The sequence below is a fragment of the Mastomys coucha genome, unplaced genomic scaffold, assembly GCF_008632895.1.
Source record: "Mastomys coucha isolate ucsf_1 unplaced genomic scaffold, UCSF_Mcou_1 pScaffold16, whole genome shotgun sequence".
NCBI classification, from domain to species: domain Eukaryota; kingdom Metazoa; phylum Chordata; class Mammalia; order Rodentia; family Muridae; genus Mastomys; species Mastomys coucha.
This window is the reverse complement of record NW_022196898.1, coordinates 99,110,878-99,125,100: the sequence shown is the minus strand read 5'-3', so window position 1 is coordinate 99,125,100 and position 14,223 is coordinate 99,110,878. Positions and strand designations below refer to the sequence as shown.

The 14,223-nt window shown below is 39.7% G+C and overlaps 1 protein-coding gene and 1 pseudogene across 1 annotated transcript; one reads left to right on the top strand and one right to left on the bottom strand.

Moving 5' to 3' along the window:
* Window positions 1-364: 364 nt before the first annotated feature.
* On the bottom strand, window positions 365-1,411 carry LOC116093326 (annotated as a pseudogene).
* Window positions 1,412-1,573: 162 nt separating this feature from the next.
* Window positions 1,574-14,223, top strand: LOC116093941 (interferon-induced protein 44-like). Its single transcript, XM_031375845.1, has 8 exons — window positions 1,574-1,697; window positions 5,356-5,843; window positions 6,499-6,547; window positions 7,056-7,251; window positions 9,076-9,228; window positions 10,755-10,920; window positions 12,445-12,545; window positions 13,150-14,223. Exons 2-8 carry the CDS (start codon window positions 5,366-5,368, stop codon window positions 13,342-13,344), a joined length of 1,338 nt encoding a protein of 445 aa, XP_031231705.1. The 5' UTR covers window positions 1,574-1,697; window positions 5,356-5,365; the 3' UTR covers window positions 13,345-14,223.

Below are 14,223 nucleotides of genomic sequence, written 5' to 3'. Positions count from 1 at the left end.
ATTAACAGCGAGCCCATGCAAGGGTATTTAGAATTATTTTGTGGATTGTCTAGTGGGCTCTGATGCTGTGGGAGGTGGGGGTGGACCTCGGCGATCCAGGTCATCAACATGCACCACGAGTAGTTTCCTCCTCTCCTCTGGCACACAGTCCAGTACTAGATACCATTTGTCACTCTGCAAAATTTTTTCTCCATCTTTCAGGTGCTGATCAGATTCTTGGATTAGCTTTTTGGATCTGTATGTAATGAATCTGGTCCTCCTTTGCGCTGCTCTCTCTCTCCTTTGCACTGCTCTCTCTCCTTTGCGCTTCTCTCTCTCTCTCTCTCTCTCTCTCTCTCTCTCTCTCTCTCTCTCTCTCTCTCTCTCGTTTGTGCTGCTCTCTCTCTCGATCGATTTCTTTAGTTTGTTCAGAATGTGCCTTTTGAACTTCGCTTTCACGTTCTTGAAGGCTTGCCTCAATGCGGGCTTGCCTTTCCAGTTCTTTTTCTTTTTCTGAGTCTAAATTCTTAGCTATTTTCTCTATATGCTGTTTGAAAAGGTCTCCTCTCATTGATGAACTATCTGCTTTATACCGTGGGTCACTTTTTACTTTGTCTTCTACTTTGCTCCATGGAGATTGACTATCCAAGTGGTGATTACATAACAGTTCAAAGAAATCTGATTTAATCTTCTCACCTCTCATCTCTAATCTTTTTTTTTCTTCCTTGCAGCTGCCACAAATTCATTAAACAATGGTTCTCTATCTTTCATCTTTTCAATTGCTTTGAATCTTGAATCTTTAGCATGTTTGGCAGCAAATTCACTAAAAGTAGCTCTGGGATTAAACTTCACTTCTTCCATCATTTTTTTTTTTTGAAATCTTCCTTGGCTTGCATTATTTTATTTTTCTTTTCCCTGCGTCTTCCTCTGCTCTGGTCTTGACATATTGATCAAACACCTGTTTTCTTTCTTTAGGACTAAGGAGCAAGTACCGAGGGTCAAATACTATCTTGTGCAACTCCTTCTCCCATGTTGAAAAAGCAGACACCCCTCTCTCTAACAGCATGTCCTTGATCTGCTTCATTTGAGCCTCCAGAGGGACAATGGCCCTTTCTCAGGCAGCTTTAATTTCAGCTTCCATGGCAGCTTATTTCTCTGAATCAATGTCTTTATTATCATCTCTCTTCTGCCTTTTTGCTTTAACAGGCTCACCTTCACTCATTTCTTCCATTAGTTCTTGTTCTTTAATTGCACTCATTGAGAACTGCCACTTTTGGATTGACAGCATTGTGGGAGCTGGGTACCTTAGCTTCTTCATGTCTTCCAATCCTTTTTTATGAGGGGGCTCTTGAATAATTTTGTCAACATCTGCCAGGAAGGACTTTTCAAGGAAAGTTTTCATGAGTTGTTGCCATTTTATACATGTCTGCATGTGGTCAAACTCAAGGATAATTTTATTTTCTGCTTGGCTTTCTCTTTCTCATCCTGTTTCTTCCAGTGAGGAAAATGAAAGTTAAGTAATTGGCGTGCAGCCAACTAAACACATAACAGAGTATTTCCTGTTGTGAGTTTCAGTTTTGTTTCCCTCTTTTTTTTGTGACTCTGGAACCTAAGATAGACAAAGAGCTTTCCATCCTCCAACTGCTCCACAACCCAGAACGAGAGAGTTCTCTACTTAATAAATTTACCCTGTTCTTCAGTCTGTTCTTCAGCAGCAGGTAAGCACTTCCCCGGGACTTCAGATCTGCTGAGTTCTCTTTAATCTTCAGGGTGATGCTGGCAGGGTGATCCGGTTATGGAACTGCTCTCCTTTCTGCTCTTTGTGTAATGAAAACGGGCGCACTGCTATCTACAGGGGGAGTGAGCTCTAGAACAATTTCCAGTATTCCCATCTTGTTTCAACTATGATTTGATTCGCTTAGTCAGATTCCCTTTGGAAGAAACGTGTTCCTTGGAAAGTAGAAGCTGTCTCTGAGTCTCTCCTCTGTTCTCTTCTTTATTTCTTCCACAGACATCTGCGCAGATCACTGGCTTGTTTATTTTTGTGCCTTGTTCCTTATATATAATGTATGAGTGCAATCTCTGATATTGCTTTATGTTAACACTTTATAGACATGACACCAGACTTAGCTTTTCATACTTAGTTTGCTTTTTAAGTTAAAAGAAAATTATTTGAACTTTACTCATGTTTATAAAAAATAGAGTTAATCTATTCATGTCAACTGCTGATTTAATGTGTAGGTGTACCAAAATGTGACAAACTGATCAATGATTGTATTCATTAACAGTGCAGGCCTGACTGCATTTTCTACAGAACTTTATGAGGCTATAAGGAAAATCACAATTATTTTGTTTAAAGTACTTATTCATCTTATGGTTATGGATGTATGCCTGAATGTTCATGTGTGTACCCTATATATACAGTAGAGGACAGAAGAAGGCATCAGTCCCCTTAAAATGGGAATTTCAGGTAGTTGTGAGGGATCTGGGGACTGAACCCTGGTTCTCTAGAAAAGGAGCGAGTTCTCTTAATTGTTGAGCCATCTATCCAACCTCCAATACTAATGTTTTAGAATCTCTGTATCTGGGCCAACTGTTGGCACTGATGGACGTTTATTCCTGTGTGAGATGTATGAGGCACAGTGTCATGTTACAGAATGTCTATCCCTTTCTCTGTTCTTATCACTACCTCTTTGAATTGGCTTTTCACATTCTTGGGCAACTTTTTTTTTTTGTCTGTGTGGTTCGTGTACAGAGATTATTCCTCTGTAGAATAGCTTTATAGAATATCATTATAATTTCCCAACTAGTTTTTATTATCACTTGTTATAGGACAATTATCTGTATTCAAAGTCAATTTGATCTTTATAGTTTATATCTTTAGTGTCTTATTTTAGAAATTCAGTAATTGGGATGCCATGCAATAACCCACACTACAAATCCCATTTATCTGAATGCAACAAGATTAAAGCTATTGAAAGAGAAAGCAAATCCTGTATGCCTCTAGTTTGTTCATATGTCTTCTCTGGATCTCCTCAGAATTTCAACACATGGTATGTGTGTGTGTCTTTGTATGTGCAGGTGCATATACACCACAGTGTTTGTAGAGTTCAGATTATAAGCTGTTGTGTCTGGACTTTGCCTTCCATTTTGTTTGAAGAAGGTCTCTTGTGCACCTGCGTAGATGGGCTTCTACCTGGCTCACATGCTCTTACCAGCTTCACCCACAAGCTTTAGGGGATTTCCCACTTTGGATACTTTTTTGCAATAGGAATTCTGGTTTTCCTACTGTGCCTGGCTTTACATTAGTTTTAAGAATTTGGACTCTGACCCTTGTACTTGCATGACAAATATTTTTCTTGCTGAAGAACCTCCCCAGCCTCTTGGGTACCTCTCTGAAGTTGACACATACAACTCAAGGAAGTATTATTCCAAATATCAAATTTGCCTTTCTGTGCTAACTCTTCTGAATCTTAGACAGTATTATAATTATTTATTCTTTGAAGTATTTTTAATACTTTAAAAAGTTTATACAATTTTTAATTTTTTTTTTTTTTTTTTGGTTTTTCAGAGACGGGGTTTCTCTATGTAGCCCTGGCTGTCCTGGAACTCACTCTGTAGACCAGGCTGGTCTTGAACTCAGAAATCTGCCTGCCTCTGCCTGCCAAGTGCTGGGATTATAGGCATGTGCTACCACAGCCCGGCTACAATTTTTAATTTTTATTTTTATTTCAGTAACTAGTATGATGACTGTGAGTTTACCTGTCAGTGTAGGACTTCCGTGTCTGTTGACTGCCTTCCTATTCTGTTATTTTCTTTGTGAACTATTTTTTTTTAATATACTTTCATCTCGGTCTTTTAATTTATGGATTGACACATTGTAGTCTCTAAGTGGTAAAGATGTTTTATTGGCATGCAGTCATGTTCATTTGTTCAGATACAGAATCAGCATCTTTCTGTTACTGTAGTAAATATCTCAGAGCAGTCAACATCGTAAAGGAAGCAGGCTCATTTAGGGCACAGTCTAGATATCTTAAAGCTATGTTGTCCAGCTATGGTACATGTCTTCTTGTTTGTACCACTTCAAGGAGGATTGTGTCATGGCTGTACCACATATGTGTGGAAGATATCACATGGCCAAACCAGAAGCTAGAATCCTAGACAGTCTTAGGCTTTTATAATAATTTTCTCATGAAATATGACTAGAGTTCTATAAGAAATACTTTAGTTTCTTTCAAGGGCAAGCTTCTAAACTGAAGTAGGTATTTCTCACTAGATCCTGTCTTTTTATTGTTCTGTCTGTTATTATTGTATTAAGGGCAAAGCTCCCAACACATGAGTGATCTACATGCAAACCCCCCAATACATATTGTCTAGAACGGTTGTGATTACTATGGAGATCAAGTAATCAGGGTAGAGAATTACAGCACCTTCTATGAACACTCTAGCTATAAGAATAATGACATGGAGACTTTCCTATTCTTTATAAAAGCGTAGGCACTGTAGCTGGGCAGACTCTCAGCAGGCGTGTACAAATTAACCCTGACTATTTCTAGTCTACGCCTGTCCACTCATTCCTTCCTCCTTGTGTCCCTGGAAAATCTCTGAAATCTGCATCTTTGCTCAAAGACCCTCTCTCTGTCCTGAAGTCCTGCCTCTACTTCCTGCCCAGCTATTGGCCATCAGATCTTTATTAAGTCAATCAGAAGGTGAAGGAGGATGGATGTTTACAAAATACTAAGGCAAGCCATGAGCGATAGAAATAATACCAAATCCTGCCAGCCAGTATTAACAATTGAATAAAACAGACACATCTACACAATGTATACAAGGTTATCTCAACAGGAGGCTATGTGATCCACAAATCATAGATAAAGATATTTATTGATTACTTTTATTGTGTATTTTTCTCTAGTCTGGAATTTACTGAGAACCAAAGTTAAATTTTATTATTTATTTATTTATTTATTTATTTATTTATTTATTTTAGACAAGCTTTCCCTGTATAATTCTGGCTAGACTGGAACTCACTGTGTATGTAGATCAGAGTGGACTGGAACTCACTGTGTATGTAGATCAGGCTGGCCTTATACTCACACACATCTACTTACCTTTGTCTCCTGAGTACTGAGCTTAAAGGAGTGTGCCATTATTCCCAGCCTAATGCTAACATTTAATGCTATTTATCATTTCAAAAGTTGTTACTTTTCATATGTAATTGCTGTTCCTCCATTTCTACATGTTATATTATTGGCTTCAAATTCCTAATGTGTTTTTATTGGGTCAGAGGTCAATAAAACTCACTGGAACCAAACAGAAGTTTGTCCTTTAAACTGCTATATTCTGCTAGTTACCCGGCTTCTGTTTTTCTGTCAGTTACAGGAGCATGAAAGTGACAGCCAGACTGACATGGAGAGAAGAAAAGATGCTGGAAAGGCTGCTTGGGAACGCATCGTTGACTCTACTTTATCAGTCTAATGTTCATAAAAATTGCATTCTTGAGATGACTCAGAAATGCTGTCTTCAGGGGTCCACAGTGACAGTATTTCACCTGAAGAAAGGTGTCATCGTGGGCGTTTTTATGCTGGAGGATTTTCCCACTGTAGACTCTGAGAAGCCATGTACTTGTGCTTGGTTTTCGTTAAAAAAGAATAATAGCTCTGGAATACCAGCTTTATTTCTGAGCACACGAGTAACAGTTAGGTCTACAGATCTGATAATTTTCCCACGCAGTGTTTTGTCACTCGGTGCAAGACCGTTCAGAGGTTTCACACTTTCTCTACATGACACAGTGAGAAAAGAACTAGAGCTTAGTCTTGAGTCTGGTCTTCTCTCTGTGGAATGTGAAATTTTTCGAGTTGATGGTACGTACAAAAGGATAATCTGCTTTTACGTTTGGTTCTAGTTTCTGCGGTTTCTGTACTGTCGTTGGTGTGTAAGGGCAAGGAAATGACGAGCCTGTCATGCTCTGAGGACTCAGGACTACAGATACTGTGAGCAAAGAGATTTAAGATGTGTAAAGACAGAGATGGCCTTGCTGCATCTGCTCCTCTGCCATACTCACAAACACATTTTAAATGTGCATTCACTCATATCTCTCTTTGTTCTGTAAAACTGTAAAACTGTTGCAAGAACGCTTCCACACTGGAACATGGAATTTGGGCTAACATAAATCTGTGTTCCCTGATCATGGTAACTCAAAATGTCTCCAGAATAAACTATCTCTTATTCCCTTAAAACAGAAAGACAGGGATGGACATGAAGTTAAGGCAGGAGAGAGGAGAGGGAAGCAGGAAGGAGAGAAGGAGGGAGGGAGATGGCAGAGACCAGGAGGGTGAAGCCCATTAGACAATTGCAGCGAGCTGTCTTTTCTCCTCTTCCTCTGAGGATGCTGCCAATCTGAACTCAGTTGAAAAGGCCAAGACTGGCTAAGCAGACCAGCCCTGTTTGGGAGGGACACTTGACCTCAGACAGCCAAACAAGTCAGGGAGCTCACTATGATGTGCTTATTTTCTGTAGGCATTAAGAAAGATCCAGGCTTCATAAAGAAGATGGTGACAGCCGATCAGTAAGTTAGGTTCTTGACCTACCCATTACTCATTTTATCGAGATTAACTGCATTAAGTGCTGACAATGAACTAGTGAGAAAGATAAAACAAAATCATATTACTTGGAATGATAATAGTTGTTGACAGACAAAAGTCCAGTTAATTTAAAAACCACTTTTCTAACTTATAGATGCAAATATATTTTTACTTCCCTTTGTTATATTTTATTTCAAATAGTCACTTACTTTCAGTGTTAATATCACTCCAAAATTTGTTTTCTAAAGTTAACAATGGCTTGATTAAGATTAATGGCAGGTTAAGATTTCATTCCACTATGTAAATGCAATATATCTAAGTATGAACTATATAACCTGGGGTGTTTATAGTGTTATGCTTAATATATTATAAAGCTCTATCAAAAGAAGTGTATAGCTAAACCCATCCCTAAACCAGAAGTGGAAGCTCTAAGGTATTTATAGTGTTTTGCTGAAGATCTGCTATTGTATTTAATTTCTGCATTCTAAACAGGCACCGAGGAAAATTACTCTCTGCTCTCAGAGCCTACAAGCCTTATAAGGACTTGGTTTCAGAAGTTCGTATTCTCTTGGTGGGCCCAGTAGGTTCAGGAAAGTCCAGCTTTTTCAACTCTGTGAAGTCTGCTTTCCAGGGCCACCTAGCTCGCCAGGCCATCATGGGGTTTGCCGAAAGTGGCATCACCAAGCAGGTAAGGTACCTAAGGATCTGTGAAAGTTTGTGATTTTGCAGGTTATACTGAGTATATTTGTTCATTTCTTTGTAATTTTCCCTTACACATAACCTTCTTCATAATCTACAGTTAGATGCTAAGTGAAGTAGAAATAAACATTGCATCAGAATTATCTCTATACAATGTTATCCAGAGAAACCTTTTGTTTTTACAGACTTAAGAGTTAGTTATATAAAAACACCTTTTCGTACTTGTTGCAAATATATTATAAGCCTATAGTATCTCTTTGTCATTGGTTCTGTATTCAAGATCTCAGCACATTTACAACACTTTCACAAGTTGTGTCTTGTTTCTTTTTGTTAATTGGATATTTTAGTTATTTACATTTCAAATGTTATCCACTTTCCCAGTTTCTCCTCTGCAATCTCCCCATCCTATCCCCTTACCCTGCTTCTATGAGGGTGCTCCCCAGCCTACCCACCCACCCACTCCTGCCCCACCACCCTAGCATTCCTCTATACTAGAGCATCAAGATTTCATAGGACCAAGGGCCTCTCCTTCAACTGATGCCAGATAAGGCCCCTTCAGCTCCTTCAGTCTTTCCCTAACTCCTCTGTAGGGGTCCCCAGGCTCAGTCTCATGGTTGTCTGCAAGCAACTGCATCTGTATTGGTCAGGATCTGGCAGAGCCTCTCAGGATTTAGCTATATAAGTCTCCTGTCAGCAAGCCCTTCTTGGCATCAGCAATAGTGTCAGGGTTTGGTGTCTGTATGTGGGATGGATGCCCAGATGGGATAATCTGTGGATGGCCTTTCCTGCAGTCTCTGTTCCATTCTTTGTCCCTGTATTTCCTGTAGACAGGGGTTAAAATTTTGGAGATGGGTAGATGGTCCCATCCCTCAACCAGGGAGCCATGCCTAACCTCTGGATATGGTCTCAACAGGTTCTCCCTCCCGCCGTGGGGTATTTCAGCTAATGTCATCTCCATGAGGTCCTGGGAGGCTCTTGCTTTCCTGGCACTTGGGACTTTCTGGTTGCTACCCCCAGTTCCTCATCTCCCATTTCTATACACTTCTGTTCAATTTCCTGAACCTCTCTGTATATCTCTTCCATCTCCTCCCATGCCTGATTTTGCTCCTCTTTTTCTTCTCTTTCTCTTCTCCTCCCAAGCCCAGCCCACCACCTACTTCCCTTGATTATTTTGTTCCCCCTTCTACGTAGGACTGAACCATCCACTCTTTGGTCTTCCTTCTTCTTGAGCTTCATGTGGTCCATGAGTTGTATTGTGGGTCTTCCACACTCATTCCTTAGTATCCATTTATCAGTGAGTACATACAACATGTGTTCTTTTGTGACTGAGTTACCTCACTTAGGATGATATTTTCTAGATCCATCCACTTGCCTACAAATTTCATGAAGTCATTGTTTTTAATAGCTTAGTAGTATTCCATTGTGTAAATGTCCCACATTTTCTGTATCCATTCCTCTTTTGAGGGATATCTGGGTTCTTTCCAGCTTCTGGCTATTATAAATGTGACTGCTATGAACATAGAGGAACATGTATCCTTATTACATGTAGGAATATCTTCTTGGTATATGCCCCGGAGTGGTATAGCTGGGTCCTCAGGAATTACTATGTCCAATTTTCTGAGGAACTGTCAGACTGTGAACACACAGCTTGATGTGGTCACTCATGCCTTAACCCCAGCCCTCTGAGACTGAGATAGGAGGACTATCCTAGGTCCAGGCCACTCACTATATTAAAACATAAGCAAATTTTTCCTTTTCTTCTTGTTTTGAAGGCTAACAAATATACTTTAGCACAATAATTTTTTTTTTACAGTACAGAGTTTATTCCATTAAAGATGCAAAAAGTGGGGAAACACTCCCATTCATGCTGTGCGATTCAATGGGATTGAAGGAGGGGGAAGAAGCAGGGCTGTGCATAGACGATGTTCCTCACATCTTAAAAGGCTATGTACCAGACAGGTATCAGGTAAGAGGCCTTCCATTCCAAGACACTTTAAATTGTCTCATTGCTTTTTACTCTACAAGACCGTTCAGGCTGTCACATGTGATTCCAACACACGCACACACACACACACACACACACACACACACACACACACACACACACACGCGTGTGTGTGTGTGTGTCCTCATGTTCTATGTCACTGAGAAATAAAACTAAATGGCAGGACTTGACTTACCTATGTTCCAGGAGAGGTCCACAGGATTATTCTGTTTACACGGTTCTTTTCATAACATCAATCATGAGTGAAGAAGTCATTTAAGTAGTTAAACCAGTGGAGAGTTTAATTTTCTGTATGTTTAAATGTAGAGAAGATATTAGAATAATTATCAACCCTCTGTTGGAGTATTCCATAAGAGTGGGGCAATGCTACCTCATGCCAGGATCTGTATAAGTGGGTAACCACGAAAGAAGTTATATAATGGTTTTTCTAAGCCTTAGATTTTAAATATATGAAATATATTTAAGAATAGAATAGCACGGCCTGTGTCCTAGAACATCTGAAAACAGTAGCAATACATTGTAAGTGCTCATAGAGTTTAACACCTTACTTTTAGGTGTGATTTATAATGGAGTTGGCTTCCATTCTAGATACTGGTCCTCTTTTTTCCTCTCAGTCGAACTTCATTGAAAAGCTTTATTATGTGACCATTCATTTGAAATTATTTATTAAAAATATAATTTGCTCTAGACATGAAAAGAATCACTGAAAAAAAACCCACAGTTAATTAAAAGCACAGACATTATTTTCAAGAGACTCACAGTCTAGTTAGGTCAAGGAATTACAAAGTTACAGGGAAGACTAAAGCAGAAAGATGGGGAAAGTCACATCACTGAGGCCTTCAGGTTTCATATCAAGGAGTAAGTCTATTCAGTCCAACACTGAACACACACACACACACACACACACACACACACACACTCACAGTACATACTTAAATGTTTCCTATGCTTTGCAATCTATCTTGATTGTGGTCAGGACACACTAACTTGGAAGTTGATATTTCTTTCATTTTACTTTACCTTATTTTTGCCTTGAAAAAAAATAAGAAGGAATCCTAGTCTTTAAGTTTAGATGTCATTCATTCTCTCTTCTCTGTCTGCCCCTCTCCATCCATGAGTCCATTTACACATGCAAAATTCTCAAAGATCTTAAATGATGCCTAGCAAATTTCAATGGTATTTGCTTCTGGGTAATGGAGGTTTGAGTTAGATTTTAAAAGTATTCTTTGCATTTCCCTTTAACAATTACAGTGGTTAGTTAACATTTTTACTATAACAATGAAGTCATTTGTCTTTGAGAAAGCTCTGGCAAGTGAGATCTTGGCAGGGAGAAAGAAGCTGGGAGGATGTTAAACTAAGCAAGCCGGGGAAGAACTAAGCAAGCGGGGAAGAAGCGAGGGAGCGAGGAGACGGAGTGGCTGTGCTTTCTGCTGTACAAACTAAGCGAAGGCTCTGCAAAGTGAGTGTCAACTTCTGTCTCTGTACAGTTCAACCCGTGTGAGCCGATTAAGCAGAAGCACTACACGGCCTCCCTGCCTCTGAAGGACAGGATTCACTGCGTGGCTTTTGTCCTAAACATCAACTCTGTTAATACACTATCTGATAAAATGGTGGCAAAGCTGAAAAAAATTCGCAAAGATGTAGTAGACTGTGGTAAGTCTTGTATAAGCACTGACGTTTTTGAAGTGTTTACAGTTTCGTCGGAAGTTACAGAGCAAGCAGCGCAGAGGCACAAGTCCTGCAACTTTGGCCTGAGCCCCAAGTTGGCGGCAAGCACAGAAGGAATCATTGAAAAACTTGCCTAACAGGCATCTGTCAGCCTTCAGAACAGAAGGCCTAGGTCATCTATAGGTTTCAATCTATCTTGTGGTTAGATTGTTCAATCCTCTTGTGGTTTTTAAAGGGACTCACCTTCTCACAGGAACTGGCTAGTAAGATCAAACCCAGGAAGCTGACACTGTTATACTGTGTATCATACATAGCAATTCATGAATACATACCTATGTCTGCAACCCAGGATACAGAATCAGCTCATCCTTACAAAGATGACACTCTGACCATTCGCCATCCTTAACTACTTGTGACGACATCTCTATAGTTATGTCTCCATTTGAGAATATTATATAAATAGGATAATTCATAGGCCACGTTTTGAGAACGGCTGTTTTAACTTGGCCTCACTAACACCCTTTCAAGTTCAGGTTAGACCTTCTATGTGGTGATTGTTTACTCTTTGGTTGTTGAGTAATATTCCCCGGTATAGGTATACCAGGATGTGCTTGCTTATTGTCTAGGTTTTAGATATTATAAAAAAAATGCTTCTAAACATTAGTGCTTTAATTTTTTAGGGAGTATACCTACGGGTAAGACTTCTGTGTCATGAAGAAAGTATATATTAATTTTTTAAAAAAATAATCACCAAAATGCTACTCAGAGAAATGACTTCATGTTACATTCCAATTAGGGCTATACAACCAATCCAGGTTTTCTATATTCCAATATTTAGTATTATTGTCATTATTAAAAATTAATGTCTGTAACAGATATGTTGAAGCATGTTATGATAGTCTTAACTGGCTTTACCTAGTTAACTCTTTAGTTAAAGGGTACAGTAGCCATATTTCTCATTTCAAAACTAGGATCTCTCACACACCGAGTCACCAAGCAGGTAGCATACACCAGCTGATATGAGGCCCCCAACACATATATAGCCGAGGAATGCCTGGTCTGGACTCAGTCAGAGAAGATGCACCTAACCCTGGAGAGACTTGGCGTCCCAGGGAGTGGGGAGGTCTGGTGGGCTGGGGTGGGGGTGGGGACATCCTCCTGGAGAAGTGGGGGGCAGGGGAGGGACAGTGGAGGAGGGAGGTGTGGGATGTGGAGCAGTGGGAGGGTAGACCGGGAGGGGATAAACTCTGGACTGTAAAAAATGATTAAAGAATAATAATAATTAAAAAAGCATACCAAGTTTTCAGATTTACTGTGAGTTTAGATATATCTCAAAGTAAGCGCTCCTTTTGGAGTGAAACAACCTTTGGAAGATCTTGTTCTATACTGAGATTATTGTGAATATTTCACATTCAACTTTTCAAATCATCTTACAGGGAACAGTGCTTATAACATATATTTAAACACTACCTTGGCACGTTCCTATAATAATGTGTCTGTTTGATTCAGGTGTCGGACATGTAGCCTTGCTTACAAATGTGAAGGACTATGATGAAGTTCTTGATGACAATTTTGTAAACATGACAGAAACTGTGACTTCTCTAAGCCAGGTAAAATGTGGTGCTTATAACCAGATGATATGGGGATAGAATCGCAGCTATATGCTCACTCACTGTCTGCTTTCTCTTCCCCCAAGCTTAGTGTTTGTGTATGCATAAATGTGTGTGTATGTGTGTGCATGCACGCATGATTATTCACACATGAAATGAGAATTAGGTCAAGGTGGGTTCAGTTTGCAAGACTGATGCTCGGAGGCTGATATCAGAGGATTGCAAGTTTAAGGCCTGTTTTGGGTGACAGAGTAGATTCAAGACCATGTCCTAAAATAAAAAGTAACAAGGGGATATAGATGTAGCTCACTGGGAGGATTCTTACAAGCGTGTTTGAGGCCTTGGGTTCAGTCCTCATTAGTACAAATAACTGGATTGATTTCTCAGTTCATTAGAGCTTATATGTTGGTTTATAACCACAATTATCCATATTATATTTATATTATAAAGAGGATTCATCAAGCCATTACCACTTCAGTTTCTACCATTAATTGTACTTAATATTCAGTTAAATTTCTAGTATGATAAACTTCATATGTAAACATATGTATGCTTCATAAACATATTTTTTACATAAAATGTATCTTAAATACATTTTTCACAGGTGCAGAATGTCCAAAACATGTTAAATATTCCTATAGCCAATATCTTGATGGTCAGCAATCATGCTTCGGAGCGGAGGTTGGAGCCTGTGAAGGATGTTCTGATCTTGGCTGCACTCAGGCAGATGTTGAGGGCTGCGGATGATGCCTTTGAGGACTTGTCTCTTGAGGACACTAGTACCCTGGCTCCTGTTTAAAGCCCTGTCATTTGGGAAACCCTCAGTTGTAGTTCAGTGGGGGTGTTTGGGGCCCATTTTCCTAGCCCTGACATGTATTGTAATATGTGCTAATTTCTGCTTTTACTTTTGGAGCAATCTGAGGATTGGCACATGCTCCCATGACATTAGCGTCCCTGGTTTTAGTTTAAGCCTGATTGCCCCAAGAAGAGACACTCTGCTGAAAGCCTTTGTTAATGCTTGCTGTCCTTCAACAATGAGTCACATATCAAAAATGAAGGCAAACCCTGAGAAGTGAAGAGAAGAGAGATGTCCTGGGACAAGTGGGCTTCCACGTGCCCACGCCATAGACAGTTTTCTATGTGGAGGACAGAGGTGTCAGATCCATCTGGGACTGAAACAGCGGCTCGTGACCATCTGATGTGTGCACACATCTACATGTGCCTTCCTCAAGCTCCTTAAGCAAAACACACTTGGCTTTGCTTTTGCTTCCCCAAAACATTATGCAACTCTGTGAGCCCTAATTGATTGCACAGCAGTTAGAAAATGATGTAGATGTCTGCTATCCCAAGTGGAGAATGAAACAGGACTGGATTTGCCCTGTAGTCCCAGAGCTCATGACAAGGTCTAGTAAGCATTAAGCATCCTCATGATAACTCTGTACCACTTTCTCTAGTGATGATATTTACTTAGATATATAAAGGAATAGGAAGACACAGAGAGTGAGGTGCAGGGATGAGGACAAGGAAATAAAGCATGGAGAGAGTTTCACTTGTTTCTGGTTGAAAGCAAGAATGTCTCTAACAAATTTAAATGAATTGAAAAGAGCCAATATGTGTTAACAACTTGATTAATTATAATAATGTTTTAATTTCATGAAATAAAGTTTCTGCCTGAATA